This window comes from Dipodomys spectabilis, unplaced genomic scaffold (genome assembly GCF_019054845.1).
Source record: "Dipodomys spectabilis isolate Male_0828 unplaced genomic scaffold, ASM1905484v1 ptg000115l, whole genome shotgun sequence".
In the NCBI taxonomy this organism is placed as follows: Eukaryota; Metazoa; Chordata; class Mammalia; order Rodentia; family Heteromyidae; genus Dipodomys; species Dipodomys spectabilis.
In genome coordinates, this window is record NW_024870792.1 from 15,627,932 (window position 1) to 15,655,657 (window position 27,726).

General features: G+C 37.8%; 1 protein-coding gene across 1 annotated transcript in view; it reads left to right on the forward strand.

The window, feature by feature from the left end:
- Positions 1–27,726, forward strand: part of Ttn (titin) — a 285,547-nt gene that overhangs the window by 88,164 nt on the left and 169,657 nt on the right. Inside the window, exons 71-111 of the mRNA XM_042688233.1 lie at positions 23–310; positions 466–744; positions 857–1,135; positions 1,241–1,519; positions 1,638–1,925; positions 2,044–2,331; positions 2,898–3,179; positions 3,610–3,888; positions 4,004–4,285; positions 4,429–4,707; positions 4,801–5,088; positions 5,247–5,525; positions 5,622–5,900; positions 5,999–6,277; positions 6,415–6,702; positions 6,966–7,253; positions 8,677–8,958; positions 9,171–9,449; positions 10,088–10,369; positions 10,491–10,769; positions 11,791–12,078; positions 12,187–12,465; positions 12,574–12,852; positions 12,942–13,220; positions 13,774–14,061; positions 14,189–14,476; positions 14,981–15,271; positions 17,189–17,476; positions 18,004–18,096; positions 18,219–18,504; positions 19,016–19,199; positions 19,629–19,718; positions 19,833–20,100; positions 20,201–20,461; positions 22,309–22,518; positions 22,663–22,740; positions 22,843–22,869; positions 23,260–23,319; positions 23,571–23,654; positions 25,265–25,339; positions 26,806–26,853. Of these exons, the coding sequence (XP_042544167.1) occupies positions 23–310; positions 466–744; positions 857–1,135; positions 1,241–1,519; positions 1,638–1,925; positions 2,044–2,331; positions 2,898–3,179; positions 3,610–3,888; positions 4,004–4,285; positions 4,429–4,707; positions 4,801–5,088; positions 5,247–5,525; positions 5,622–5,900; positions 5,999–6,277; positions 6,415–6,702; positions 6,966–7,253; positions 8,677–8,958; positions 9,171–9,449; positions 10,088–10,369; positions 10,491–10,769; positions 11,791–12,078; positions 12,187–12,465; positions 12,574–12,852; positions 12,942–13,220; positions 13,774–14,061; positions 14,189–14,476; positions 14,981–15,271; positions 17,189–17,476; positions 18,004–18,096; positions 18,219–18,504; positions 19,016–19,199; positions 19,629–19,718; positions 19,833–20,100; positions 20,201–20,461; positions 22,309–22,518; positions 22,663–22,740; positions 22,843–22,869; positions 23,260–23,319; positions 23,571–23,654; positions 25,265–25,339; positions 26,806–26,853 (9,690 nt within the window). The remainder of the gene's footprint in view (positions 1–22; positions 311–465; positions 745–856; positions 1,136–1,240; positions 1,520–1,637; positions 1,926–2,043; positions 2,332–2,897; positions 3,180–3,609; positions 3,889–4,003; positions 4,286–4,428; positions 4,708–4,800; positions 5,089–5,246; positions 5,526–5,621; positions 5,901–5,998; positions 6,278–6,414; positions 6,703–6,965; positions 7,254–8,676; positions 8,959–9,170; positions 9,450–10,087; positions 10,370–10,490; positions 10,770–11,790; positions 12,079–12,186; positions 12,466–12,573; positions 12,853–12,941; positions 13,221–13,773; positions 14,062–14,188; positions 14,477–14,980; positions 15,272–17,188; positions 17,477–18,003; positions 18,097–18,218; positions 18,505–19,015; positions 19,200–19,628; positions 19,719–19,832; positions 20,101–20,200; positions 20,462–22,308; positions 22,519–22,662; positions 22,741–22,842; positions 22,870–23,259; positions 23,320–23,570; positions 23,655–25,264; positions 25,340–26,805; positions 26,854–27,726) is intronic.

Here is a 27,726-nt window from a genome sequence, read left to right on the forward strand (position 1 = left end):
TCTTTTGCCTTTCCTCCTGTAGACCGAATGGTTCCTCCTTCTTTTACCAGAAGACTGAAAGATACTGGTGGGGTCCTGGGTGCCTCTTGCATTCTGGAATGCAAAGTAGCAGGATCCTCACCTATCTCTGTTGCCTGGTTTCATGAAAAGACTAAGATTGTCAGTGGAGCAAAGTACCAACCTACTTTCTCAGATAACATCTGTACATTGCAGTTGAATTCTCTGGACTCATCGGATATGGGCAATTACACATGCGTGGCTGCTAATGTCGCTGGGTCTGACGAATGTCGTGCAGTGTTGACTGTGCAAGGTCAGTGTTACAGTCCATTTTGCAAGCAATTTCTTAAGAATTCTTTGGGTGCTTATTACGCTGATACCACTTCACAGGTTCTGTTAGTATTTGAATTCAACATCACAAGGAAATTTGAAACTTATGGGACCTTTTCATTGTTTCCCTCTCTGTAGAACCTCCCTCTTTTGTGAAAGAACCTGAACCTTTGGAAGTACTTCCAGGCAAAAATGTAACCTTCACAAGTGTTATCAGAGGAACCCCTCCCTTCAAGGTTGGCTGGTTCCGAGGTGCCAGAGAACTAGTGAAAGGAGACAGGTGTAACATCTATTTCGAAGACACTGTGGCAGAACTGGAACTATTTAGTATTGACATATCTCAGAGTGGGGAATATACCTGTGTGGTTTCTAATGATGCTGGCCAAACATCCTGTACTACACGTCTCTTTGTAAAAGGTTTGCTCAAATGTATTCACTCTTCCTATATTCCATGTTCTTCCATCTTTTTTGAGGAGAGGGTGTGTGTGTGTGTGTGTGTGTGTAACTCCTGTGCTTTGTCACTTACCAGAACCAGCTGCATTTGTGAAGAGGTTAAGTGATCACTCTGTAGAACCAGGGACGTCCATAATTCTGGAGAGCACCTACACAGGAACGCTGCCAATTTCAGTTACCTGGAAAAAGGATGGTTGTAAAATATCTCCATCTGAAAGATGCAGCATAGTCACAACAGAGAAGACTTGCATCCTGGAAATTCTGAATAGCACGAAAGGAGATGCGGGACACTATTCCTGTGAGATTGAAAATGAGGCAGGAAGGGATGTGTGCGAAGCTCTGGTATCTACATTAGGTGTGTTGTCTTAGTCTCACAAATGATTTGCATCCATCTCAATGGAGCACTGTGTATTTGGTTTTCTGTAACTCCACTCCCTGATTGTGAGCCTTTCTTCTTTAGAACCACCTTATTTTGTTACGGAACTGGAGCCTCTGGAGGCAGCCGTTGGAGATTCCGTTTCTTTGCAATGCCAAGTTGCTGGAACACCAGAAATCACAGTGTCTTGGTACAAAGGAGACACCAAGTTGCGCTCAACTCCTGAATACCGAACCTACTTCACAAACAATGTGGCCACACTTGTTTTTAATAAAGTGAACATCAACGACAGTGGCAAGTACACATGTGTAGCGGAAAACAGCATAGGAACTGCTACTTCTCAGACTGTCTTTAGAATCCAAGGTGATGATATTCTTCTACACATGAGGAATTTTCCCCTTATTTTTACTCTTTCATCTTTATAGGCAATTTTTTTTTATTTCCATTACTAATGCTTGAAGTATTACTTGTCTTCCTACAGAGCGCCAGCTCCCACCTTCCTTTGCTAGACAGTTGAAGGACATTGAACAAACAGTGGGTTTGCCTGTTACACTCACTTGTCGACTAAATGGCTCTGCTCCCATCCAAGTGTGCTGGTACAGAGATGGTGTACTTTTAAGAGATGATGAAAACCTACAAATGTCATTTGTGGATAATGTGGCAACTTTAAAAATTTTGCAAACTGACTTGAGTCATTCTGGCCAGTATTCTTGCTCAGCTTCCAATCCACTTGGAACAGCATCTTCAAGTGCTAGACTGACAGCCAGAGGTTTGTTCCCAAGTCATTCTTTCTCTTTGCAAACCATCACAACTCTGTGAAGGTAGAAATAGCCAACAGAAAAACAAAACAAAAAAAATTACTTGATCTTTTTCTTCTCATCTTCCAGAACCTAAAAAATCTCCCTTCTTTGACATCAAGCCTGTATCAATAGATGTTATTGCGGGAGAAAGTGCTGATTTTGAGTGTCATGTTACTGGTGCTCAACCAATGAGAATCACTTGGTCAAAAGATAACAAAGAGATTCGTCCTGGAGGAAACTATACAATCACCTGTGTGGGCAACACTCCTCATCTGAGAATTCTTAAAGTAGGCAAAGGAGACTCTGGTCAATATACTTGTCAAGCAACCAATGATGTTGGTAAAGACATGTGCTCTGCTCAGCTGAGTGTAAAAGGTATCACTACATGACATTGACTTACAATTGTGCTTTCACCACATGTATTTAGTTTTCTTCTAAAAATTTTCTTACTTTTTAAATGTTTGATGTAAACTAACTGAATCATATTGGAATATGTATATTAATGTTAGAGACAATATTTAACCAAAGTTCTGTCTTATCTTTATCATGTTTGTTGGGTTAGTTTGTTTCTAAGTATAGTCGTATCAAAGGGAGTTATTTCATTGAAGATTGTAAGGTATTATTTCAACTATCCACTCTCCTTTTACATTCTTTTCTGTAATATAACTTTCTCTGTTATTATTACTAAATTTTGATTAGATCTATCTATATTAGCTTATAGCTCATAGTTTAGCTTATAGGTCCACACTACAATGTATTTTTAAAAATCTCTATTAAAAGATTATTTAGTGAAAGAGATGTTAGAAAATATATTCTTAATATATTAATATAGCCATAAATCAGCTTAAATATGAAGGTTTTTTTAATGAGTCTTCAGCTACAAAAAGAAGCTATTTTAACATGTAGACATCCTTTACTGAGTTTTTCCTTTGGTTTAATAGAACCTCCAAAGTTCACTAAGAAATTAGATGCTTCAAAAGTGGCAAAGCAGGGAGAATCTATCCAACTGGAATGCAAAATAAGTGGTTCCCCGGAAATCAAAGTTTCGTGGTTCCGAAATGACAGTGAACTTCACGAAAGTTGGAAATACAACATGTCATTCACTAATTCCGTGGCCCTGCTTACCATCAATGAGGCCAGTGCGGAGGACAGCGGGGATTACATCTGCGAAGCACATAATGGTGTCGGTGACACCAGCTGCAGCACAGCCCTGACAGTAAAAGGTTAGACATTCTCTACTGCTTTTTTCCTTCTGCTCCGATCAGGACTTTCTTCGCAGAAGTATTGTAAGATTCAAAATTAAAAGACTAGGCAAGGTTATTTGCTTGTAACATGTTTGTTTTCTGTTTGTTCATTTGTTTCTTAATTAGTGCCAGGACTAGGGTTTAAATGCAGGGCCTCAACATTTCACTTGGCTTTTTCCCTCAAGGCTGGTGCCCCACCATTTGTCACCCCTCCACTTAAATTAGTTTTCATGAATTGTCATGTCTTATGTCACTGTGCGTTGTCACTTGGTCATACCAGACGCTCTTCATGATCTCCAATACATAGAAAATATCTCTAGATTCTAAAATCTCAAAATCTAGAACCTAGATTTTTTTTTCTCTTTAGAAAGCAGTTGTTCTCATTTCCATCCTCTTTTCTTTCTGATAGCTCCTCCTGTTTTCGTCCAGAAGCCTCCTCCAGTAGGAGCCCTTAAAGGTTCTGATGTAATTCTCCAATGTGAAATTTCGGGGACCCCCCCATTTGAAGTGGTGTGGGTTAAAGATCGGAAGCAAGTCCGAAGCAGCAAGAAATTTAAAATCACTTCAAAAAATTTTGATACAAGTCTTCATATCCTTAACCTTGAAGCCTCTGATGTAGGAGAATATCACTGCAAAGCCACTAATGAGGTGGGAAGTGACAGTTGTGTCTGCATGGTCAAGTTTAAAGGTTTGTACATGGGGGCGCACACACGCATCTTCCTTTAGACCTCTTCTTGCTTCACTAATGCCTTATGCAGCTTGGGTTCTCACTTTTTTCTCCAACTCTGACTTTATTTCATCAGAACCTCCACGCTTCGTGAAAAAGCTAAGTGATACCTCAACCCTTATTGGGGAGGCTGTAGAGTTACGAGCTGTGGTGGAAGGGTTCCAGCCAATTTCTGTTACCTGGCTCAGAGATAAAGGAGAAGTCATCAGAGAGAGTGAAAACGTCAAGATATCTTTCAGTGACAATATCACAATCCTCCAGTTGGGAAGCCCAGAAGCATCAAATTCTGGGAAATATGTGTGCCAGATCAAAAATGATGCTGGGATGAGAGAATGTTCAGCAGTGTTGACTGTTCTAGGTTAGTAGCCAAGTCGTCTGTGACAAAAATGAAGCTCATTGAATGGGCACATCGTCTTCAGACCCAGCTCGAATCTGTAATACTTCGACTAGGCTGTTTGCAAGGTGACTTTGTTCTCAATGCCAAATGCTTCTTTTTTTTAGAACCAGCCAGAATCATAGAGAAACCAGAACCCATGACAGTAACCACTGGAAACCCTTTTGCATTGGAGTGTGTTGTGGCTGGAACACCAGAACTTTCAGCCAAGTGGTTCAAAGATGGAAGAGAATTATCCACAGACAGTAAACATCACATTACATTTGTCAAAAATGTGGCTTCCCTTAAAATCCCCTCTGCAGAAATGAATGACAAGGGGTTGTATAGCTTTGAGGTGAAAAACAGTGTTGGCAAAAGCAACTGCACAGTCTCTGTCCATGTTTCTGGTGAGTAGGCTGAGACAGTTATGAATAGAACAAGTTTGACGGGGTAGATAAACAGAGCTGCTCTTTACATGGAAAACCTCTTTCTCCACCTAGATCGCATCGTGCCTCCTTCCTTCATCCGCAAGCTGAAAGACATGAATGCCACACTGGGGGCCTCGGTTGTTTTAGAGTGCCGAGTCTCTGGCTCAGCCCCAATTTCAGTTGGCTGGTTTCAGGATGGAAATGAGATTGTTAGTGGACCCAAATGTCAGTCCAGCTTTTCAGAAAATGTCTGTACCTTGAATCTGAGCGCCCTGGAGCCCTCCGACACAGGCTCCTACACCTGTGTGGCTGCCAATGTGGCTGGTTCTGATGAATGCTCTGCGATTCTGACTGTCCAAGGTCAGTGTTCAAGGCTGGCACAAGGCTTCTCTCCCCTTTTGATACCTGACTTAATTCCTGGGGGGCTTCTCTGGGTTCCCTTTCCTTTAAGTAACAAACACTTCTCACTTGGATTTTTTTGTTCCCTCTTGATCTGCCATTGCCCCTGGCATATCTAGAGCCACCATCTTTTGAACAAACCCCTGATTCTGTGGAAGTTTTGCCTGGAACAAGTCTCACATTCACCAGTGTCATTCGAGGCACACCTCCATTCAAGGTCAAGTGGTTTAAAGGCAGCAGAGAACTGGTGTCAGGGGAATCGTGCACCATCTCTCTGGAAGACTTCATCACAGAACTGGAGTTACTTGAGGTAGATCCACTGCAGAGTGGGGACTATTCATGTCTGGTGACCAATGATGCTGGCAGCGCTTCCTGCACCACACATCTCTTTGTGAAAGGTTTGCTTTTTTGTTCTTCAATTCTTGTATCTTTCTGAACTTTTTCTAAGTCTTTATTGCAAGGTAGAAATTGACCTTCATGTTTTCTTCTTCTAGAACCAGCCACTTTTGTGAAAAGATTGGCTGACTTCAGTGTTGAGACAGGAAGCCCTATTGTTCTAGAAGCCACATTTACTGGCACACCTCCCATTTCTGTGAGCTGGATGAAGAATGAATATGCTCTCTCACAGTCTGAGAACTGCAGTATTACCATGACAGAAAAATCTACTATAGTGGAAATTCTTGATAGCACAGTAGAGGATTATGCCCAGTATAGTTGCCTGATAGAAAACGAGGCTGGGCAGGATATATGCGATGCTCTGGTGTCTGTCTTAGGTGTGTGGACAGTTATTGGTATTTATTGCCTTTTTTTTCTTTTACAATGTCCTCTTGTAGTTGGCACCCTTGATTGATTATCATCTTTTGTACCTTAGAACCGCCTTATTTTATCGAACCTCTGGAACATACAGAAGTAGCCATTGGAGAACCCACAACCTTACGTTGTAAGGTGGACGGAACCCCAGAAATTAGAATTTCTTGGTATAAAGAACACACAAAGCTACGATCAGCTCCTGCGTATAAAATGCAATTCAAAAATAATGTTGCTTCTTTAGTCATCAATAAAGTGGATCACAGTGACGTGGGAGAATACACCTGCAAGGCAGAGAACAGTGTGGGGGCAGTGGCTTCTTCCGCTGTGCTTGTTATCAAAGGTGATGACATGTTGCTTCACAAGTCTTATAATGTGTTGACAGATTAATTTTCTTAAAACCCCAAAATTGTAATGGAATGAGAGCCATTGCCGATGTTTTCTCGCTTGTAAAAAGTATTATCTGTAACTTCTTTACAGAACGCAAACTCCCACCTTCCTTTGCAAGAAAACTGAAAGACGTTCAGGAGACCCTTGGCTTCCCAGTTGCATTTGAATGTCGTATCAATGGCTCAGAGCCTCTTCAAGTGTCTTGGTATAAGGATGGGGTACTTCTGAAAGATGATAATAATTTGCAAACATCTTTTGTTCATAATGTGGCAACTCTTCAGATTTTGCAAACTGACCAGAGTCATGTTGGTCAGTACAATTGCTCAGCTTCTAATCCTCTTGGGACTGCTTCATCCAGTGCCAAACTCATTCTCTCAGGTGAGTGGAGTAGCTTATTGCATGACTCTTCATTCTTTTTTTTTGTCGGTCGTGGGGCTTGAACTCTGGGCTTGGGCACTGTCCATACGCTCTTCAGCTCAAGGCGAGTGCTCTATTGCTTGAGCCACAGCACTACTTCCTTGCATGACTCTATTACAAAGCAGCTTCTCGGGGTCTACCAAGGAAGGGGTGCTCTTTAGTTTGTGTTCTTTGCCTGGGAGTCCAGAAATTGACATCACTGTGTTGCATTTCATTCTTTTCAGAGCATGAAGTGCCTCCTTTCTTTGATCTAAAACCTGTGTCAGTAGATCTTGCTCTTGGAGAGAGTGGTTCTTTTAAGTGTCATGTCACTGGAACTGCACCAATCAAAATCACCTGGGCCAAAGATAACCGAGAAATTCGCCCTGGAGGCAACTACAAGATGACTTTGGTTGAAAATACTGCCACACTAACTGTTCTCAAAGTAGCTAAAGGTGATGCTGGACAGTACACCTGTTATGCAAGCAATGTTGCCGGAAAAGATTCTTGTTCTGCTCAGCTGGGTGTACAAGGTACTTGCTAGAAGGATGTACTTAAGATGTCTTTTGCAATTTTTTAATCTCAGTATAGATAGGTGGATGTACTAGTAAATTGTGTTTAGAACCATAGCTTAATGACTAGACATGACCACACAGGGCCTTGGAGATAAAACTAAGTGGAAGATTGCTTGACTAGCAGCTACAAATCCCTGGAGAAAAAGAAACAGAGATAGAGAAGAAGAAGAGAGAGAGACAGACAGAGAGAAAGGGAGATCAAATGGACCAAGTGCTCAAGGGCCCACAAAATGGGGGGGGGGTAACTTTTAAAAATTACATTGAAAAGATGAAACTGGAAAGACATGAACTGCAAATATCTTTTCAAAGTATCCAATATTTTGCCCTAGTCTCTACTAGGGTAAAAATCAAACAAAAATTTCCCTCCAAGAAAAGTCTTACTTTGAAATTATCATAGGACTAAGTGAAAAAAGAATCCCAAACAACTTATTTTTCATAACAAATGAATAGATTGTCCCCATCTAAGTTATAGCATAATGCTAAAAAGTCCTTCAAGAAGAATCCAGATTAACAATCAGGTGAGCTTTGTTTTTCTTCCATCAGCCCTGCTTAGTTACTTGTGGAAGTCAGAAACTAAATGTATCATTATCTGATATTATGGAAGAGTCCAGGCCTTTCACAATTTCTGTTACCAGAAATTAATACTTAACCTAATGGACTATTAGCCTAACCCATTAAAGCATTTTTAAGACTTGTTATGGCAGTAGTTTATAAATAACTTGAAATTAAAATAAAATTGGAAGTAGCAGCCCATTTATTCTATGACATATAGCTGATCATTTTTACCACCTTCAGTCTCAATATTTTTACTGTGGGTAATAAAGTAAGCTTTTACTTTAGTCACTTCAAAAGGAAATTACAAAGGTCAAAGAAAGGTCAAAGAAATCTGTACTAAGGTATGTAAGAGATCATTGAACTTTTAAAATATTAAAATATCTGACTCATTTTTCTCTGCCCTTCATGGTACATAAGTAATGTCTTTACAGCCTTAGGAAATAGACAGTCCTCCAAAGGCTCACAGACAACAGGTAATCAAATTCTCTCATTTCTTCTGACTTCGGAGGACTTCTGTGCTATTGCCTCAGTCTGGCTCTAAAGAAGTGATTTCTCTTGCTGGAAAGAGAAATAGGCTGTAGAAAATGTCTCTTCTTTCTTCCTGTAGCCATCCCATTTAAGATGGGTGCTCACAAAAAGATAAATGTATTATCTGAGACCATTTCTATTAGGTTTCACTTACCTATCATTTTCTGAACTGCCTCAAGTGATATTTGGTTTCTGGAGCTAAAGACCTCTTTGGTGGTAGTTTCTCTTTTCCCCTTGAATTATACATGTTCTTTTTTTCCCTACCTCTTACCCTATGTTTTCCTTCTTGGCTCTGTAGAACCACCTAGGTTCATTAAGAAGCTAGAACCTTCAAGAATTGTGAAACAAGAGGAATACACAAGATATGAATGCAAAATAGGGGGATCTCCAGAAATCAAAGTTCTATGGTACAAAGATGAGACTGAAATTCAAGAGAGCAGTAAGTTCAGGATGTCCTTCGTGGAGTCCGTGGCAGTGCTGGAAGTGCACAGTCTCACCGTAGAAGACAGTGGAGACTACACATGTGAGGCCCGCAATGCAGCAGGCAGCGCAAGCAGCAGCACCTCCCTAAAAGTTAAAGGTCAGGCCCTCCCCTGACTCCCTGTTTCCACATTAGCCTCCTTCTGGGGTCTTCTTCATTCTCTTTGACACTCCATCCTTGTTTTAAAATTGTTCATGGATGCAATAAAAGAAATTGGAAGAGATGAATTCCATCTCTGACAGAAACTGATTTTTACCTTCACCCAGATGTTGACCTAGCTTCATCCTGATTTTCCTGTTTTCTACTTCTAGAACCACCCATTTTCCGCAAAAAACCTCACCCTGTGGAGGCACTTAAAGGAACGGATGTGCACCTTGAATGTGAGCTTCAGGGTACTCCCCCATTTCAAGTTTCTTGGCAGAAAGACAAGAGAGAACTCAGGAGTGGCAAGAAGTACAAGATAATGTCGGAGAACTTTCTTACAAGCATCCACATCCTGAATGTTGATACAGCAGACATTGGGGAGTATCAGTGTAAAGCCACCAATGATGTGGGGAGTGACACTTGTGTTGGTTCCATCACCATGAAAGGTTAGATTGGCTTCATTCTCTTCTGCTTATTAGTTTCCTACTAATTTCAATACTTGCCTACACCAGTAAAGACATTTCTAGTGCTTTTCCCCTTTTATATATCATTTTATATATAATCTGCTTCCATTTTTTTAAAGTCATACCAATATATTTAGGCAACCTTGCCAATGGATTTCAATGGGTCTTAATAAGTCAGCTAAGAGCCGAGTATCAGTGGGATTACAATAGCCATGTATCAATAGGATTATAGCTGATGCCTGTAATCCTATTTACTCAGAAGGCTGAGATCTGAGGATCATGGTTTGAAGCCAGGCTGTACAGGAAAGTTCAAGAAACTCTTATCTCTAATTAACCACCAAAAATGCTAGAAGTGAAGCTGTGACTCAAGTGGTAGAATGATAGCCTTGAGTGAAAAAGCTCAGGGACAGTGCCCTGGCCCTGGGTGCAATATCCAGGACAATATGTTCAATTTCTTTTATTACTTAATACAAACTCGATGGTAACTTTGGCCTCATCTATCAAGAATGGCTTATTTAAGAAAAAGGAAATACTGTATTATCACTTGTTTGATTCCTTGCTTACATAATTTGAAGGAAACTGCACATCTTGAAACATTAACTTGCTTCTCTTCGCATCAGCACCACCAAGATTTGTGAAGAAACTCAGTGACATTTCTACCATCCTTGGAGAAGAAGTCCAGCTGCAGACAACAATTGAAGGAGCTGAGCCAATTTCAGTGGTGTGGTTCAAAGATAAGGGGGAAATTGTCAGAGAAAGTGACAACATATGGATTTCCTATTCAGAAAACATTGCAACTCTGCAGATTTCAAGAGCAGAGCCAGCCAATGCTGGGAAATATACCTGCCAGATCAAAAATGATGCTGGAATGCAGGAGTGTTTCGCCACATTATCTGTTCTTGGTTAGTACAAATACAAAGTTATGAACACAAAGTGCATACGTACCAAGATCTGTTTCCTTTCATTTTTTTTTTTTTACAAATTTTGATTTCACAATGTGATGTGATTTTCATCTTATTCCAGAGCCTGCAGCAATTGTGGAAAAGCCAGAATCCGTCAAAGTTACAACAGGAGACACCTGTACTTTGGAGTGTACCGTATCTGGCACACCTGAGCTCAGTACTAAGTGGTTTAAGGATGGAAAGGAGCTGACAAGTGACAGCAAATACAAAATAAGCTTCTTCAACAAAGTATCTGGCCTTAAGATAATCAATGTGGCTCCTGGTGACAGTGGGACATACAGCTTTGAGGTACAAAATCCTGTAGGCAAAGACAGCTGCACAGCCTCCGTCCAGGTTTCAGGTGGGTTGACTTAGCTTTTCATTCTTTGTTGTAATAATATAGTTCCCAACTATCTGTATTCTTCAGTTTAACATGAGTCTCACATCCTCTGACTCAGTAAAACTAGAGGTTAACACACCTATAAAATAAAAAGGAAGCCGGGCACTGGTGAATTAATTAAAAATAAAAAATAAAAAGGAAGCAGCTGGGTGTTTCCAGTATTCCTAGCTACTCAGGAGGCTAAAATCTGAGGATCTGGGCAGGAAAGGCCATGAAAGTCTTATTTCCAATTAGCTACCAGAAAACTAGAAGTGGCACTGTGGCTCAAAATGCTAGAGTGCTAGCCTTGAGTAAAAAGAACTCAGGGACAGCTCCCAGGCCCTGAGTTCAAGCCCCACAGCCAACAAAAAGAAGAAGAAGAAGAATTATTATTAAAAGGGATCCATATGCAGAAATTATATGCCTTTCTTTTGGAAGGGTTTCAAAAAGCATGGTAGAATCCTACCATGGTAGAATACTACCAAACTAATCCTTGAGAGAAGGTTTAGAGTGCTTGTCCACTATTATTTAGGCTAGAATATGTCACCATATTCAGACTCACAACAACAACAAAAGGCTAAAATTTCTGACTGGGAATGTGGCTCAATGGTCAAGCACTTGCCTAGTAAACACAGGATGTGAGTTCAGTTCTCAGTAGGAAGAAATGGAGGGAGGAAAGAAAGACCCCAGATAGTAATCCTGCTGATTCTCTAGGATTTTGATTATATAATCTCAAAGGGGATTTTTTTTTGAGACTTACAAAATGCTCAACAGACATAGTGAAATTCTAGCAAAAAGGTAATTCTCTAAACTCAATGTGATTATCCATGTCTTTTATTCCAAATCATAGGAGACAGAGAGGCAGGATTGTGAGTTTGAAGCCAGCCTGAGCTACATAAGCAATTCCTACAAGAGTAATTATTAAAAGTATAAGTCTCTCAGGTGACTTTATAACCAATATTTCTCCCTTTTATTTTTTGTTGTTTTTTTTAATCACACTCAGATCGGATTATTCCTCCTTCATTTACAAGAAAGCTGAAAGAGACAAACGGTTTATCAGGCTCTTCCGTTGTGATGGAGTGCAAAGTCTATGGATCACCCCCAATCTCTGTCTCTTGGTTCCATGAGAGAAATGAGATCAGCAGCGGAAGGAAATACCAGACCACTCTAACAGACAACACTTGTGCCTTAACTGTAAACATGCTAGAAGAATCTGATGCTGGTGACTACACGTGCGTAGCTACAAATGTAGCAGGTTCTGATGAATGTAGTGCATCCTTGACTGTGAGAGGTTCGTTCAAAATAGTGAAATGGAATTGCTTTTCAGACATGATTAAGCATTGTTAACATCACAGTACACAAAGATTAAACTTTCTGTGATATGTGCTTTTTTGTTTAGAACCTCCATCTTTTGTTCAAAAGCCTGAGCCCATGGATGTCTTAACTGGAACCAATGTCACTTTCACAAGCATCGTAAAAGGAACACCTCCTTTCAGTGTTAGTTGGTTCAAGGGTAGCAGTGAACTGGTCCCTGGGGCCAGATGTAATGTATCCTTGGAAGATTCAGTAGCTGAACTGGAGTTGTTTGATGTAGATACATCCCAAAGTGGAGAGTATACTTGCATTGTTAGTAATGAAGCTGGAAGGGCTTCTTGTACGACAAGTCTCTTCATAAAAGGTTTGTCTGCTATCCCATATTTACAAAATTGATATTAATGTACTAATCAGATAGGCAGTATCTATGTATATATGCACTGGATTTATGTGTTCAATTTGTTTACTTTAGCTCCAGCCAAATTTGTGAAGAAGCTGAATGATTACAGCATAGAGAAAGGAAAACCCTTGATCCTAGAGGGGACATTCTCGGGAACTCCTCCCATCTCAGTTACCTGGAAGAAAAATGGCATAAATGTAACTCCTTCTCAGAGGTGCAATATAACTACAACTGAAAAGTCAGCCATCTTGGAAATTCCAAGTAGCATAGTAGAGGATGCAGGACAGTACAACTGCTATATTGAAAATGCTTCTGGGAAAGATTCCTGTTCTGCCCAAATTCTGATACTAGGTTTGTCATGATTTTTCATTCATACCTTTTTATCCAAGGTATGATTCTGACATGTCACCCTCATGACTAATTATCTCTGTTGGCTACAGAACCACCATATTTTGTGAAGCAGTTGGAGCCTGTGAAGGTGACCGTTGGAGATTCTGCCTCTCTACAGTGTCAACTTGCTGGAACCCCTGAAATTGGGGTATCTTGGTTTAAGGGAGATACAAAATTGAGACCCACCACTACCTACAAAATGCATTTTAGGAACAACGTGGCTACACTGGTTTTCAACCAGGTTGATAGTAATGACAGTGGAGAATATATCTGCAGAGCTGAAAACAGTGTGGGAGAAGTTTCTTCATCAACTTTCCTTACTGTTCAAGGTAATTACAATTGAAAAATGAATGAATTAGGGCTTCTTTATTATGAGATTTAAAATATCTGGTGAGAGCTTCCTTTGGGAGAAATCTTGGCAAATTCTAAGTTTTCTGATTATATGATTCCATCTTTAGTCAATAGCTGAGCCTTTCCTATATTATTTATAGTGACAAATGATTACTAAGTGCACTTGGAAGAGAGGTGTGGCTACTTTTCTCTATAATTAAATCCTTAAGAAAAAATAAGTGACTATATATTTTAAAACTCCACTCCATGTATGTCTTACCCAAATTTCTAGAAGGCAGTCTTAAACAGTAGGAGGAACTACACCATGGCTACATTAAGTCTTATCCATGGCTGCGGTGGATTTTCTGCTTCGTACTGTGTAAGACTTTCCTCCAAATCTCTACATCTTTCTCTCTATCCCCAAGTTAATTGAAGAGCTATGAATATTTCCTAATATCTTGACAGAAATTCCAGGTATATTTGGGAGAAAAAAAATATGTAGTAAATTTAAAAATGAGGCAAATGTTGATTGCTTTAATCTTCTTCCTACAGAGCAAAAGCTTCCACCATCCTTTTCTCGACAATTGAGAGATATACAAGAAACAGTTGGACTGCCAGTGGTTTTTGAATGTGCCATAAATGGATCTGAACCAATTTCAGTGTCTTGGTTTAAAGATGGCAGACCATTAAAAGACAGCTCAAATGTACAAACATCATTTTTAGATAATATTGCCACTCTCAATATTTTTAAAACAGACCGGAATCTTGCAGGCCAATATTCTTGCACTGCTACAAACCCAATAGGCTCTGCTTCTTCCAGTGCCAAACTCATCCTCACAGGTGAGTGGATTCTTAAATTTCTATAAGTGTAATTGAAATTCTTATCATCAACTACAAAATTAGGGAGGAAACATTACTATTTCTGCAGTCTAGGGTCTGAAAACTTGTCTTTATTCTCTCTTCTTAGAGGGGAAGAACCCACCATTCTTTGACATTCCTTTGGCCCCTGTGGATGCTGTGGTGGGAGAGAGTGCTGACTTTGAGTGTCATGTCACTGGAACGCAACCCATCAAAGTCAGCTGGGCTAAGGACAAACGAGAGATTCGAAGTGGTGGCAACTATCAGATTAGTTACCTGGAAAACAGTGCCCATCTGACAATCCTCAAAGTGGACAAAGGCGACTCTGGACAATACACCTGCTATGCTGTGAATGAAGTGGGAAAAGACTCCTGCACAGCCCAGCTTAATATAAAAGGTAGCAATTGTTTTTGCAAGGGGGGCAGCAATAACTGTCCTACTGCCATAGTTTTTATCTTGGATGACATGTAGGGTGCCATTTGTAAGCAAATGAGATGAAAATGTCTTAGAGGTAATAAGTTTCTCTAAAGAAAGAAGTAATCAAACTATATTTTTCTATACGTCAAAAGAATTTAGAACAGTAAAAAAAACTATATTTTTCTAAAACCATGTATGTCTTACCACACTTTTAAGGCAAACCCCTTCTTTTTACAAAGTTCTGCTTCTATAAATGGCTATAAGTTATTCTTATCTTCCATCTTCTAAGTCAGAGAAATGTTTAAAACAAGCTTGTAGGAAGAAGCAAAAATGTCTGAGAGTCTGTACTGCTGTGCATTGGATTGAAGTGAATAGCCTTGGTTTTTAACTAAAAACAAGCCTTCCCTTTCTTGCAAAGTCTTACATAAATAATCTAATTATAGATTCTATTTTATATAACCTCAATTTTTTCTTTTTTTTGCAGAGCGGCTAATCCCACCAAGTTTCACCAAAAAGCTCTCTGAGACAATAGAAGAAACAGAAGGAAATTCATTCAAACTTGAAGGGCGGGTAGCTGGTTCCCAGCCCATAACTGTTGCTTGGTACAAAAATAACGTAGAAATACATCCAACTTCCAACTGTGAAATCACCTTCAAGAACAATGCTCTACTGCTCCAGGTCAAGAAAGCAGGCATGGCTGATGCTGGGTTGTACACTTGCAAAGTGTCAAATGATGCAGGCTCTGCACTGTGCACGTCTTCAATTGTCATCAAAGGTTAGCTACCTCACAGCCACATCCTGTTGTGTTGTCTTTTCACCATTAGCTACTAGTGTATATTTCTTCTAACATCTTTAAATATGATATAGGAGACAAAAACATCCATTATCTAGCTAGAATTCCATCACACCACTTGTTCATTAAAATATATTACTATAGGGGCTGGGAAGGTGGCTCAGTGGTAGAGTGCTTGCCTGGCATGCATGAGGCCCTGGGTTTGATTCCTCAGCACCACATAAGCAGAAAAAGCCAGAAGTGGTGCTGTGGTTCAAGTGGTAGAGCACTAGCCTTGAGCTGAAGAGCACAGGGACAGCACTCAGGCCCAGAGTTCAGGTCCCACAACCAACAAATTAAAAAAAAAAAAAAAGAGCGGCTTCGGCCTAAAAAAAGTATTACTATAATCTAATAATCCTTAAGGTAAATGCCTTTTAATAAACAGACTCAGATCAGCTTTCTAAAACATATCCCAAAATTTGTAAGTCAAAGCCTAATTTGAAATATGTGACATATTTTTCCAAAGCACATTAACTTTGAAAAATATTAGAAACTTCCATAGAACAATGTATTGGTTTTGCTTACTATTAATGAAATATCAAAAAATTCTCATTCTAAGTATATTTCTAAAGGATTATTGTTTAACATGTATTACTCAAAGCTTTTGGCCTATAATTGAATGCTAATTTTAGACAATAGAATAAAATTTGCTCAAAACAAAACCAAATTGGGTGGAAAATATTACACATCATTATAAAAGATATACTAAATACACAGTCATAATTTAAAGCAATAAAATACACTTTGTTATTTAAAGGGATCATTATCTGATTTCCTGGCTACAACGGCTTCATCCAGATTACATTAGAGATTGTGAGAATTACTTATAAATGAACTCCTTAGAGTATCTTAGAGCTAATTGACAGTTTGGTTGGCCATCATAGTGCACAGGTAGTGGGTTAATATTGATAAGTTAGTATCATTAAGAGGGTAGTAGTACTGAGTTATCTAAACTAATTCTAATTCTCCACTCATTTGATACAATTAAAATGCATTTAGTTGATACATTTGCTAAAATAAAAAAATTATCAGGTTTATATTCATGGTGTTTTTGCCATTGAAGAGACAATGCTTCCTATAGAATTCTGAGGCTGCTGAAAGAGCCATTTTAAAGAATAATTATCAGAAGTTGTCACCTTCATCATCATGAGTATTGGCCTTATTCTTCTTGGTTATAGTTCCTGGAATCAATGAATAAAACTATTATATAACCCCAAGTTGGACAATGAATTCTAGTATCACTCTTTGATCTTCCATTTTCAGTTGAACACTAAGTTTCACTATCAATTCCTTGAGCTAGAATTGAACTTTAAATGCAACTATAACTGTAGTGAATAGCTAAAAGTAAATATCAGAGACAAATCATACATTAAGGTTTGGGCTAATATATTGCTCAAGAGGACGGTTCTCTTTCCCAGAGAAAAATGATTTTTGCTACTATTGGTAGCAAAAAAAGATGAGCAGAATTCCCCAAAAAGCCTTTAGCTTTTAGATTTCAATGAAAATGCAACTGGAGGCAGATTTGAGACAATAAAAAATCTGTTATGTAGAAGTTGCTGGAAAATGCTAGGATCACGTTTGTAGTGCTTAATAACTTAGATGCTTGATTGGCTTGTGGACAGTATGACATCTGTTCTTTGCTTGTCTCTAAAATCTTTCTCTTTGAAAAAAGAAATCCAACAGATGTTAACAATTGGCCGAAAGAAAAGAAAACCATGACACATAATTCCATCCCTTTGCCTATTACCAGTTAGAATGATTGACCTGTTGAAAGAATAACTGTTGTACTCTGTTTCTATTGTGGAGCTTAAAACTTTCTTTTCCTTCATATTCTTCATGCAACTCCATTTTCAATTCCAGAACCTAAGAAGCCACCTGTTTTTGATCAGCATCTTACTCCAGTAACAGCTACTGAAGGAGAATTTGTACAGCTCAGCTGCCATGTATGGGGATCTGAGCCAATCCGGATCCAGTGGTTGAAGGCAGGCAGGGAAATAAAGCCTTCAGACAGATGCAGCTTCAGCTTTTCTGGTGGGACAGCTGTGCTGGAACTCAAGGATGTGGCTAAAGCAGATTCAGGAGACTATGTGTGCAAAGCTTCGAATGTGGCTGGAAGTGACACTTCCAAGTCCAAAGTGACCATTAAAGGTAGAGACACCTCAACAGCCAATGAATGGAACTCAATTTTTTAGAAATACCAATTCTTGATCATTTGTAATTTTAACTTTCTTATTATAACTGAAATATTAGGTGGTTTAATGGGAATCATTTCAACACAAACAATTTGAAATTACCCCAAGTTCACAACCTATTCCTTAAACCTCTGATGGCCTATCCATGAGGATATGTTTTGTGTTCTTCCAAAACTGATGTTCTCTTGATATAAAATAGCCCTGGAGGAGATCTACAAAACTAAGCCAAATCTAGAAATATAAAGTTAAAAACTACTTGTGATTATAACTCAGTTTACAGTCCCTGTCACTAGAGAAGTCTAGAGAACAGCTTTATCTCCTATAAAAATAGCTGTATCTCCTATCTCATTCTCATATATGAAACAGATCTTGGAATACATGATATTTACGACACTTCCAAGCTCTTACAACTATTTTTACATGGGGCAAAGTTAGTCACAGTTTTAAGGTTGTAATAACAAAGCATGTCAATGTGTCTTTCAGAAAAACCAACCACAGCTCCTGCAGCTAAGAAAGCAGCAGTAGATGGCAAACTGTTTTTTGTATCTGAGCCTCAGAGTATTAGAGTCATAGAAAGTAAGTGCTTCGTGAAAAGTCCATCTTTATCTCTCTTACACCTTTTATGAGCTGAGTTCATTTTGGAGGAACAAATATGGGAAACATCCATTTTTTAATAAATGTTTTTTTTTATTCCCTAGAAACCACTGCCACATTCATTGCAAAAGTTGGAGGCGATCCAATCCCAAATGTTAAGTGGACAAAAGGGAAGTGGAGACAACTGAACCAGGGTGGTCGCATTTTAATCCACCAAAAGGGTGATGAAGCAAAACTGGAGATTAGAGACACCACAAAAACTGATTCTGGACTATATCGCTGTGTTGCATTTAACAAACATGGTGAAATAGAAAGTAATGTTAACTTACAAGTGGATGAAAGAAAGAAACAGGAGAAAATTGAAGGTGATCTTAGAGCAATGCTGAAAAAGTAAGTTCATACATAAACATATTTATCTACAAAGGGATTTTTCAAGAAGTAGACACCATCCATTTCTCACCTTGTCAACTAGCATATAACACCTTGTCAGAAACTACTTACATTTCAAATGACTATTAAATCAGCACTCAATTTCTATGCTTTTCCCCCATAGCATTTGATATTTACCTCTTATAAAGTCCATTGTGGTTGCTAATTCTTTCTACCTTATAGTCTTAATTGGGTTCCCTGGTTAGAAAGTTTAGAGAAAAACTTCCATTATTCTTCCTTTCCATATACTCTTTCCGTATAGTTTGTAACAACAATCCAATATCAATCCAGTCCATCTCCAAATGCACATTGTTTTTTATTGTTTTAGTCAACATGGTAAACTTAATATTTGTTGACTAAAAACAAAGAAATGTTCTTCTGGGAGGGAAAATGACATCTATAATCTTTGAATGGTGATAAATAATTCCAAGTAAATGGAAGACAAGTGATTTGTATTCCTTATTTTATTTAGGACACCAGCCCTAAAGAAGGGATCTGGAGAAGAAGAAGAAATTGATATCATGGAACTTCTCAAAAACGTTGATCCTAAGGAATATGAAAAATATGCCCGCATGTATGGCATCACTGACTTCCGGGGTCTCCTTCAAGCATTTGAACTTCTAAAGCAAAGTCAGGAAGAAGAGACACATCGATTGGTATGTACACATGGATGTGTACAGCATCATCATTTTTAATAAATCCTATTTGAAACATCTAACATGTTTGTTTCAAATTACCACAATTACTTAAATTACCAGAACCCTACAGTCATGGGAGGTCAATTAAATAGCATCAGAAATGAAGACAGGAAGTGGGCGAAGAAGAATGTAGTCATAATGTTCAATGTATATTCTATAAAACTAAGAAAATTGAGGGGCAGGGATGGGTTGGGAAGGATGGGGACAAATGATGAAAGGGGTAACATTAATCAAGATGTATTGTACTTATAAACAGATTTGCTGAATAGTGTCTCCTTTGTACAACTATTTACAGATAATAGATATATAATTTTAAAATGGAAGTCGACAACAGTGATACATATAAAATTTTATTTTTTACATAATATTTCTTTTTGTCCTCCTCAGGAAATTGAGGAAATAGAGAAGTCAGAGAAAGAAGAAAAGGAATTTGAGGAACTTGTATCATTTATCCAACAAAGACTGACCCAGACGGAGGTAAAATGAAATCTACTGATAATGAAGTATACAAAGTATTAACCAAAAATTAGAAAAGAAAGAGTGATGCATGTGTTTTAATTCTTTATTTTATTTAACTCTTTAATTCTCTAGCCTGTCACTCTGATCAAGGATATTGAAAATCAGACAGTTCTGAAAGATAATGATGCTATCTTTGAAATTGACATTAAGATTAATTATCCAGAAATCAAGCTCTCATGGTACAAAGGGACTGAAAAGTTGGAACCCAGTGATAAATTTGAAATAAGCATCGATGGTGACCGACACACACTCACAGTCAAAAACTGTCAACTGAAAGATCAGGGCAATTATAGACTGGTTTGTGGTCCACATATTGCAAGTGCCAAATTAACTGTAATAGGTGGGTAAGAAATAATTCATAAAATTCTTGTGAGATTAAATTATTATTGAGCACCTCTTCATACGATATTAAACAAAACATGTTACTATGTCCCATACAGAGCCTACATGGGAGCGGCATCTTCAGGACGTTACTTTGAAAGAAGGCCAGACTTGTACCATGACATGCCAATTTTCTGTGCCAAATGTAAAATCTGAATGGTTCAGAAATGGCAGACTCCTTAAACCCCAAGGTAGAGTTAAAACAGAAGTGGAACACAAAGTCCACAAACTGACCATTGCAGATGTTCGAGCAGAAGACCAGGGTCAGTATGCCTGCAAACACAATGACCTTGAAACTTCAGCAGAACTTAGAATTGAAGGTGAGTTAAACGCATAACTCCAGTAATTTGTGAGCAGCATGGTACAATGGCAAACATTGTGCACAACCCCTGACTTCCTACTGGCTAACAGATTCCAAAGGGCAGGTGTGTTCTCATTTCCCAACATGCACACTGAAGATATCCATTCCCATCTCAAAATACCTATCAGTTATAAAGAAAATACTGAAACAAGTGTCAGTTCTTTTGAATATTTCTTTTAGACCACCAATGAATGTTAATCTGTACTGAGTCATGACTTTTCCACAGTTGTTTCTACTTAAAAATCTAAACTTTGTAATTCTCATATCAATCATTCTGGTTGCCAGAAGGAAGCCTTGAGAAGAATAAGATATCATAGCGGTAAATCTTGGCTAGGAATTAATATTTTGCTTATGGGACTTAATGTGATTTAATCTGTATGAAATATTATAGATAAAATTAACCACAGAGATGATTAGTAGCAGCCATTTTTTCAAGAATATTGATTTCATTTGATGATCATATTCCAACTTTCTGATGCACTGAAATTAAGTGAAAGCTTGGCACCTAAGAACAATGATATTGATTTGTTAATTACTTAATTGTAGGCATTTTCCAAAGACACCTCTCAAACTGCTCTGAGAAGAAGTTTGACTATGATAATAGTATCTACATCCAGTTTTCGGTGTGCATTTTTAGTAGTTCAGACACAATTACATAATACCTTATTTATATAAGCATATTAACTTTTCTGACTTAATTTAGAATGAATATCCATGTCTGTTTGTATTTTTTATTTTTTATTAATGTTTTTTAATTGTGAAAGTACCATACAGAGGGGTTACAATTACATATGCAAGATAATGAGCACATTTCTTATCAAGCATTGTTGCCTCCTCCTTTGTTTCCCTTTACCATATTATTCAATGGTTTTCAAATGAAGCAGCCTAGTTGAAGGTGATGATTAAATCCTTTAGATATAGTTTTTTTCAATGAGTAAAGCTCACCTGAGTATCATGATTGATAAGACATTCAAGGAGCTGTTTCATATATAATTTCAGATTTCAGTGGACTCTCCACTCCAGTTAAGTTTCATTGAAAACATCCTTGTCATGAACAATGAGTTGACACCTTTGTATCTGCGCATATGTGTGTAAAAAGCAGGTTTCTGAACTTTGAATAGTCAGAAATTTAAAAGTACAGACTTTATGTTGGGTTTTAATTCATTTTCCTGTGTGTCTAGTGTGTGCTTACATATGTATATTATATACATAATTATTTTAAAGACACAAGAAAGAGCTCAACAGAAGAATTAATTGTAGAGTAGAACCACCCATTTCACTAATATTTTTGAAATTTAATTTTATATTTCAGTTCTAATCTCTCTTGAACAATCCTTTTATATAAATAATTGAAGGATTGCTCCACCCCTCCCCGAGATTGATTTTATAGCAAAGCAGCTAAGAATTAGGACAGTTTTAATTTCTGATGCAAGAAGAGCATTCTATTCTTGATTAACATTTTTGGATGTTTGCCTCTATTTTACAATTGAAAGCAAAGATGGAGATGTTAAATATACATGAGCAAGGGCTAGGCATGTGGCTTAGTGGTAGAGTGCTTGCTTAGCATGCATGAAGCCCTGGATTTGATTCCTCAATACCATATAAACAGAAAAAGCCAGAAGTGGCACTGTGACTCAAGTGGTAGAGTGCTAGCCTCGAGCAAAAGTAGTTCAGGGACAGTGCCCAGGCCCTTAGCTCAAGCCCCATGAATGGCAGAAAAAAAAATGAATATACAAGAACATAACACAGTAAAAGGAGATACTGCACTCTACAATCTAACTTTAAATGCACTTTGTATTTAAACAGCTGAACCAATTCAGTTTACCAAGCGCATACAGAACATCGTGGTGAGTGAGCATCAGTCTGCCACCTTCGAGTGCGAAGTGTCCTTTGATGATGCAATTGTAACATGGTACAAGGGACCTACGGAACTGACTGAGAGCCAGAAATACAACTTTAGGAACGATGGTCGCTGCCATTATATGACCATCCACAATGTGACGCCTGATGATGAAGGTAATTTTAATGAGTTGTCCAATAGGTATATAATTTAACCCTCCCCTATTTTATACATTTCTACATGTCTATACATGGATATTTATTTTATTTTTTTAACATGCATGTCAATAACTAAAGATGTTTGATGATTTCTCTCTGCAGGTGTCTATTCAGTCATTGCTAGGCTGGAGCCTAGGGGTGAAGCAAGAAGCACTGCAGAATTATATCTAACAACCAAAGGTGAGGAAATGCCCAAGTCACTAGATCTACATTGCAATCTGGAAAGCAGCCTGCCCTAGACAATTAGAAGTATTTATTTATTTATTTATTTATTTATTGCAGAAATCAAACTTGAGCTGAAACCTCCTGGTAAGCTTTTGTTTTCATCTTTCTTACAATAAATTTGGCATAATTTGTTACTAACAGAAGCCCAACTAGAAGATATTGTTTTTCTTTAAAATAAAATAATATCCATGAAAAAAATAATTTTCAGTAAAATAATACAACTTTAGGCTCCGTGAATTTGAGAAATTAGAAATAATTTGATCTCATGCAGCTGATATCTAAAACTACACCACATGAGAAAACAGATTTTCCCAGGGAAGAAACTCACCTGTGTTGGCATACAAAAAACATGAATATCTTTATGCCTGTATGTGTGTACTCTTGGAAAGCTGTGATCATTAAAACACATTTTAGTTGTCTAATCAATATCTATGTCCCCATTCCTCTAAGCATACATTTGGTGTCCTTTTCCAGATATTCCTGATTCCAGAGTTCCAATCCCAACCATGCCTATCAGAGCTGTCCCACCAGAAGGTAAGACCCACACTTCCTGTCTGGGCTCAGAGCAGCAGTATTCCATGTCATATTCTCCACTGTGCATTTAAAAACAAAGTGAATGTGCAGTTAGAATAATCAATATTTACTGGATCTACTTGCTCTGACTTGTGAATCGACACTGTATATCTTTGAGGTGCTGAAAGAAAGGCATGAGACTTTTCATTACACTTCACATAAAACAGGAAATTTAAACATATTACTGACAATAACATCTTTTTTTTTTTTAGAAATTCCTCCTGCAGTTGCTCTTCCTATCCCTCTTTTGCTACCATCACCTGAAGAAAAGAAACCACCACCAAAACGTATTGAAGGTATTATATGTCATCTATCTAAACTTCAAAATATGCAATTTCCCCATGGCTGTCTGCAAAAAAAGTCACTTAATACAGCACGTTTGCCCTCTAGTGTTCAAGAAGTTAAATTGCCTTCAAAATATTAATGTATAAGACATTTGCTTAAAATTCTAAAAATCATCAAATAAGCCAAATACTAGACTTCACACTAAAGTATAATGGAACCAACTTCTGCAAATAAACCATACTAATTCATAATAAAATTACAACTATGGTTTGTTGGTTCCATTTTAATTTTAATACTGTTTAAAACTTATTTGTCAAAAAGTATGATGTAGACCTATTCACCAGCTCCTTTTTGTGCAATATTTTGCTTGTCTTTATTTTGTTTAAGTCATGAACTAACCAATAAAAAATCACAAGTATACCAAGAAAGTTTCCATTGCAAACAGTAAATACTTGAGAAATTATAGCATATATACCCACAAAGCTATTTAATAAAGACAGCTGATTGCCTTGGACTTTAGAGTTATAAGTTCAAAATTGCTATTGTGCTAGAATTCTGTCTGAGTAGTCAGAAAAAGTTGTACATGTCAAAGTCACATTTTTCCATACCAAAGCAATTACTGTTGTTTTAAGTTTTCAGATGTTCTCTACTAACACTCTCTAAAATTGGTACCAGATACTTGAACCATTTTCACCCACTATCAAAGGAAACTCAGTTTAAAAAAATTCCAGTTTAGTGATCAATATACATGCATTAAAGTATGTATCGAAGTATGTTATTATTTCTCTCTTTTGTAACTGTGGGTACATTACTTCCATTTGTAATATCAGGGTAGAAGAAGAATCAAAAAATAAAAAATGAAATTTCATTTATATTTCTGATGTTAGAACTAATTGTATGTCTTAAATAAATTGTGTACCTTAAATAAATGATCTGTAATGTCTACATGATTAGATTTAAGTAGCCATTTACAAAACCTGAGAAATTAAATCAACTTTAACACTTAAGAGACAGCTATCTATTCATGAGGATTAGCAGCCTAATCGAGTGTGATTAAGAAATGCTATCAGGTATAAAAACAGCCAAACAAAAATAGACACTCTACCAGGGATAAGACTTTAATTTCAGCTGGGTGCTGGTGGCTCACATCTATAATCCTAGCTATTTGGGAGGCTGGGATTGTGGTTCAAAACCAGCCCAGGAAGAAAGTCCATGAGACCCTCCTATTCAATTAATCAGCAAAATACTAGAAATAGAGCTGTGTGTGCTTTCCATTTGTAACTATCAGTGAGGTTTGCTCCAATAATTTTGAAAACTTGAATTCATAGTAGACTTAAAATTAGTGAAGTGATCTTTTGAGAAACCTCCACACTGCTTTCCAGAATGGTAGAACAACTTTACACTCCCACCAACAGTTCAGTAGTGTTCCTTTTTGGCCACATCCCTTCCAGCATCTGTTGTTCAATAGTACATCTCCCTCCCAAACATTTTGATTTTGCATTTGAACCCAAGATCTTTCTGAAACAATTATCCTGTAATCATGTTCATACTCTCTTCTAGTCACTAAATATCTGAAAAGATAAACGATGTCAGTATCTATATCTAATGTCTCTTTTGGTAGTGACCAAAAAGGCTGTGAAGAAAGATGCCAAAAAAGTTGTTGCAAAGCCCAAGGAGGAGGCGCCGCCACCTAAAGGTATTGCTGTTCACCAAAATGTGGTCCCTATATCGTTCTCTTGTATAAACCTTTTAAATCCTAAACTGTGAAGGGAAGAGGAAGCATAAGAATTTGAAGGCACACAATGGTTACTATTTTTCCCATCCTCAGCTTCAATCAGACTCCTATCTTTCTGTGTCTACACTGCCCGTAGCACCCAACAGGAAGACCAGAAAATTCTGGCTAGTTATCTCTGGCTAGTAATTTAAAGGATACCTTATCTTTTAGTCCCAGAACTGGTCTTGACCAAATCCACTGAAGAGGAGACCAAGGGTAGTACTAGTTTCAAGAGACCGCCCAATTCAGGGTCCTTCCTGGTTTTCCTGGTCTAAATAGCATTGATTGCAGGAGTTAGGAAGAGGAACACATTTTGAAAGAAAATAAGCTCAAACCAGTTTAATTTTTAATACTTCCTGGAAGAATTCTGGGAAGACAGTTGAGCAACTAAATTTAAGCATGTGTAAATTTAAACTTGTTTTGTGCTCATCCTGGGGCTTGAACTCAGAGCCTAGGTGCTGTCTCTGAGATTTTGCTCAAGGCTAACTCTGTACCACAGGAAACAGCTTCACTTCCATTATTATTTTTATTTTTGGAAGTTAATAGGAGGTAATAGTCTCACAGAATTTCCTGCCTGGGCTGGTTTGAACCATAATCCTCAGATCTCAGACTCCTGAGTACTTAGGATTGCAGGCCTGAACCAACTAGCACCCAGCTAAACAAATAGTTTTAATCCATTTGCCTGAGAGTGGAATAACTAACTCTTTAACAGGAGAATACAGAAGAGCATAGGGCACATTTGTCACCAAGACTTTCTTGAGTAGTCATTTGTAAAATGTAATAAACCAAGAAAAGCAATCTCATGAACTTTATAGTTAAAAACCAAAAAATTAAAAATCAAACAGATTGCTTTTAGCACTAAATGTATAAATAAACATCCCCTTCATATTTTGTATAAATACCAATTATTTTAAATAAATCCAACCTAGAATCAATTAGCATCCATAGATCATAAAAATGACTAAGGCAGGCCGGGTGTCAGTGGCTCACACCTATAATCCTGACTATTCTGTATGCTCAGATCTGAGCATTGCAGTTCATAACCAGCTTGGATAGGGAAGTCTGTGAGACTCTTATTTCCAATTAACCACCAAAAAGTCAGAAGTGGAGCTCTGGCTCAAGTGGTAGACCTACCCTTGAGCTACAGAGCTCAGGGACAAGCTCTAAATTCAGACCTAGGACACACAGACACACAAGTGGAGAGAGAGATAGAGATAGAGAGAGAGAGAGAGAGAGAGAGAGAGAGAGAGAGAGAGGGAGGGAGGGAGGGAGGGAGGGAGAGAGAGATACACACACACACACACATATACACACACATACAAACAGACCAAAGAGAAATGTTCAGGACTGATAAACACTATGCATTATTTATGTTTTTAAAGTTCCAGAGGTTGCCAAGAAGCCCCCACCTCCTACTACCTTGATTCCAGCAGAAGGTAAATTGAAAAAAACGTATTTAACTTTTTTATTCTGTTTATTTGTGAGGCTTCATTTCTTTACTTAAATATTAGACTTCCCGCTGATTATAAACTTGCAGAGCTTTCCCCTTCTCTTGTATTAAGATGAAAATGAGCACCAGTAAATAACAAGTGGCTATTTTATCACTCCTATCCCAGTTGAGAGACAGGGAGAGAAGCAGTGAAGACCAGAGAGAAAATGCTTATATCTTCTTAGCTTTAAAATGATAATCAGCACAAATGTCATGGAAGCTAGAAATCATGGTAGTATTAAGGTTTTCTTAAATCCATTCATTATGAATGAATGGATTCAAGAAAACATGATATATATATATATATATATATATATATTAGAATTTTACTCATCCATTATAAAGAATGATATTGTATCATTTGTAAAGAAAGGGAAAGACTTGGAAAAAATGATGCTTAGTTAAATAAATCAAGTCCAGAGAGACGAAGCATGCACGTTTCCTCTTACATGTGGAAGCGCGAATTGTGTATAGGTAAATGCATTGGGTGATATGAAAGTGTATACAAATATATTAACAAATATGGTAGATTTAAGGGAAAACTCAAATAATGTAATTCTTTAGAGGTAAAGCCAAAGTTCAATAAAAGAAATACCATGAAGCTAATACTTGAAAGAAGTAAGGTGCGGTCAAGGGGAAAAGGTTAGACAAATGAAGAGGAGAATGCAGTCAAGAATCCAATGTATAGCCTACAAAATTAAGAATTGTTGGGAGAAGGAGTGTCTGGAGGAGGGCTGGGTGAGAATGTTGGAAGAGGTGGCATTGATCAAGATGCATTGCACTCATAAACTGCTTTGTTAAATGGCAACTCCTTTGTACA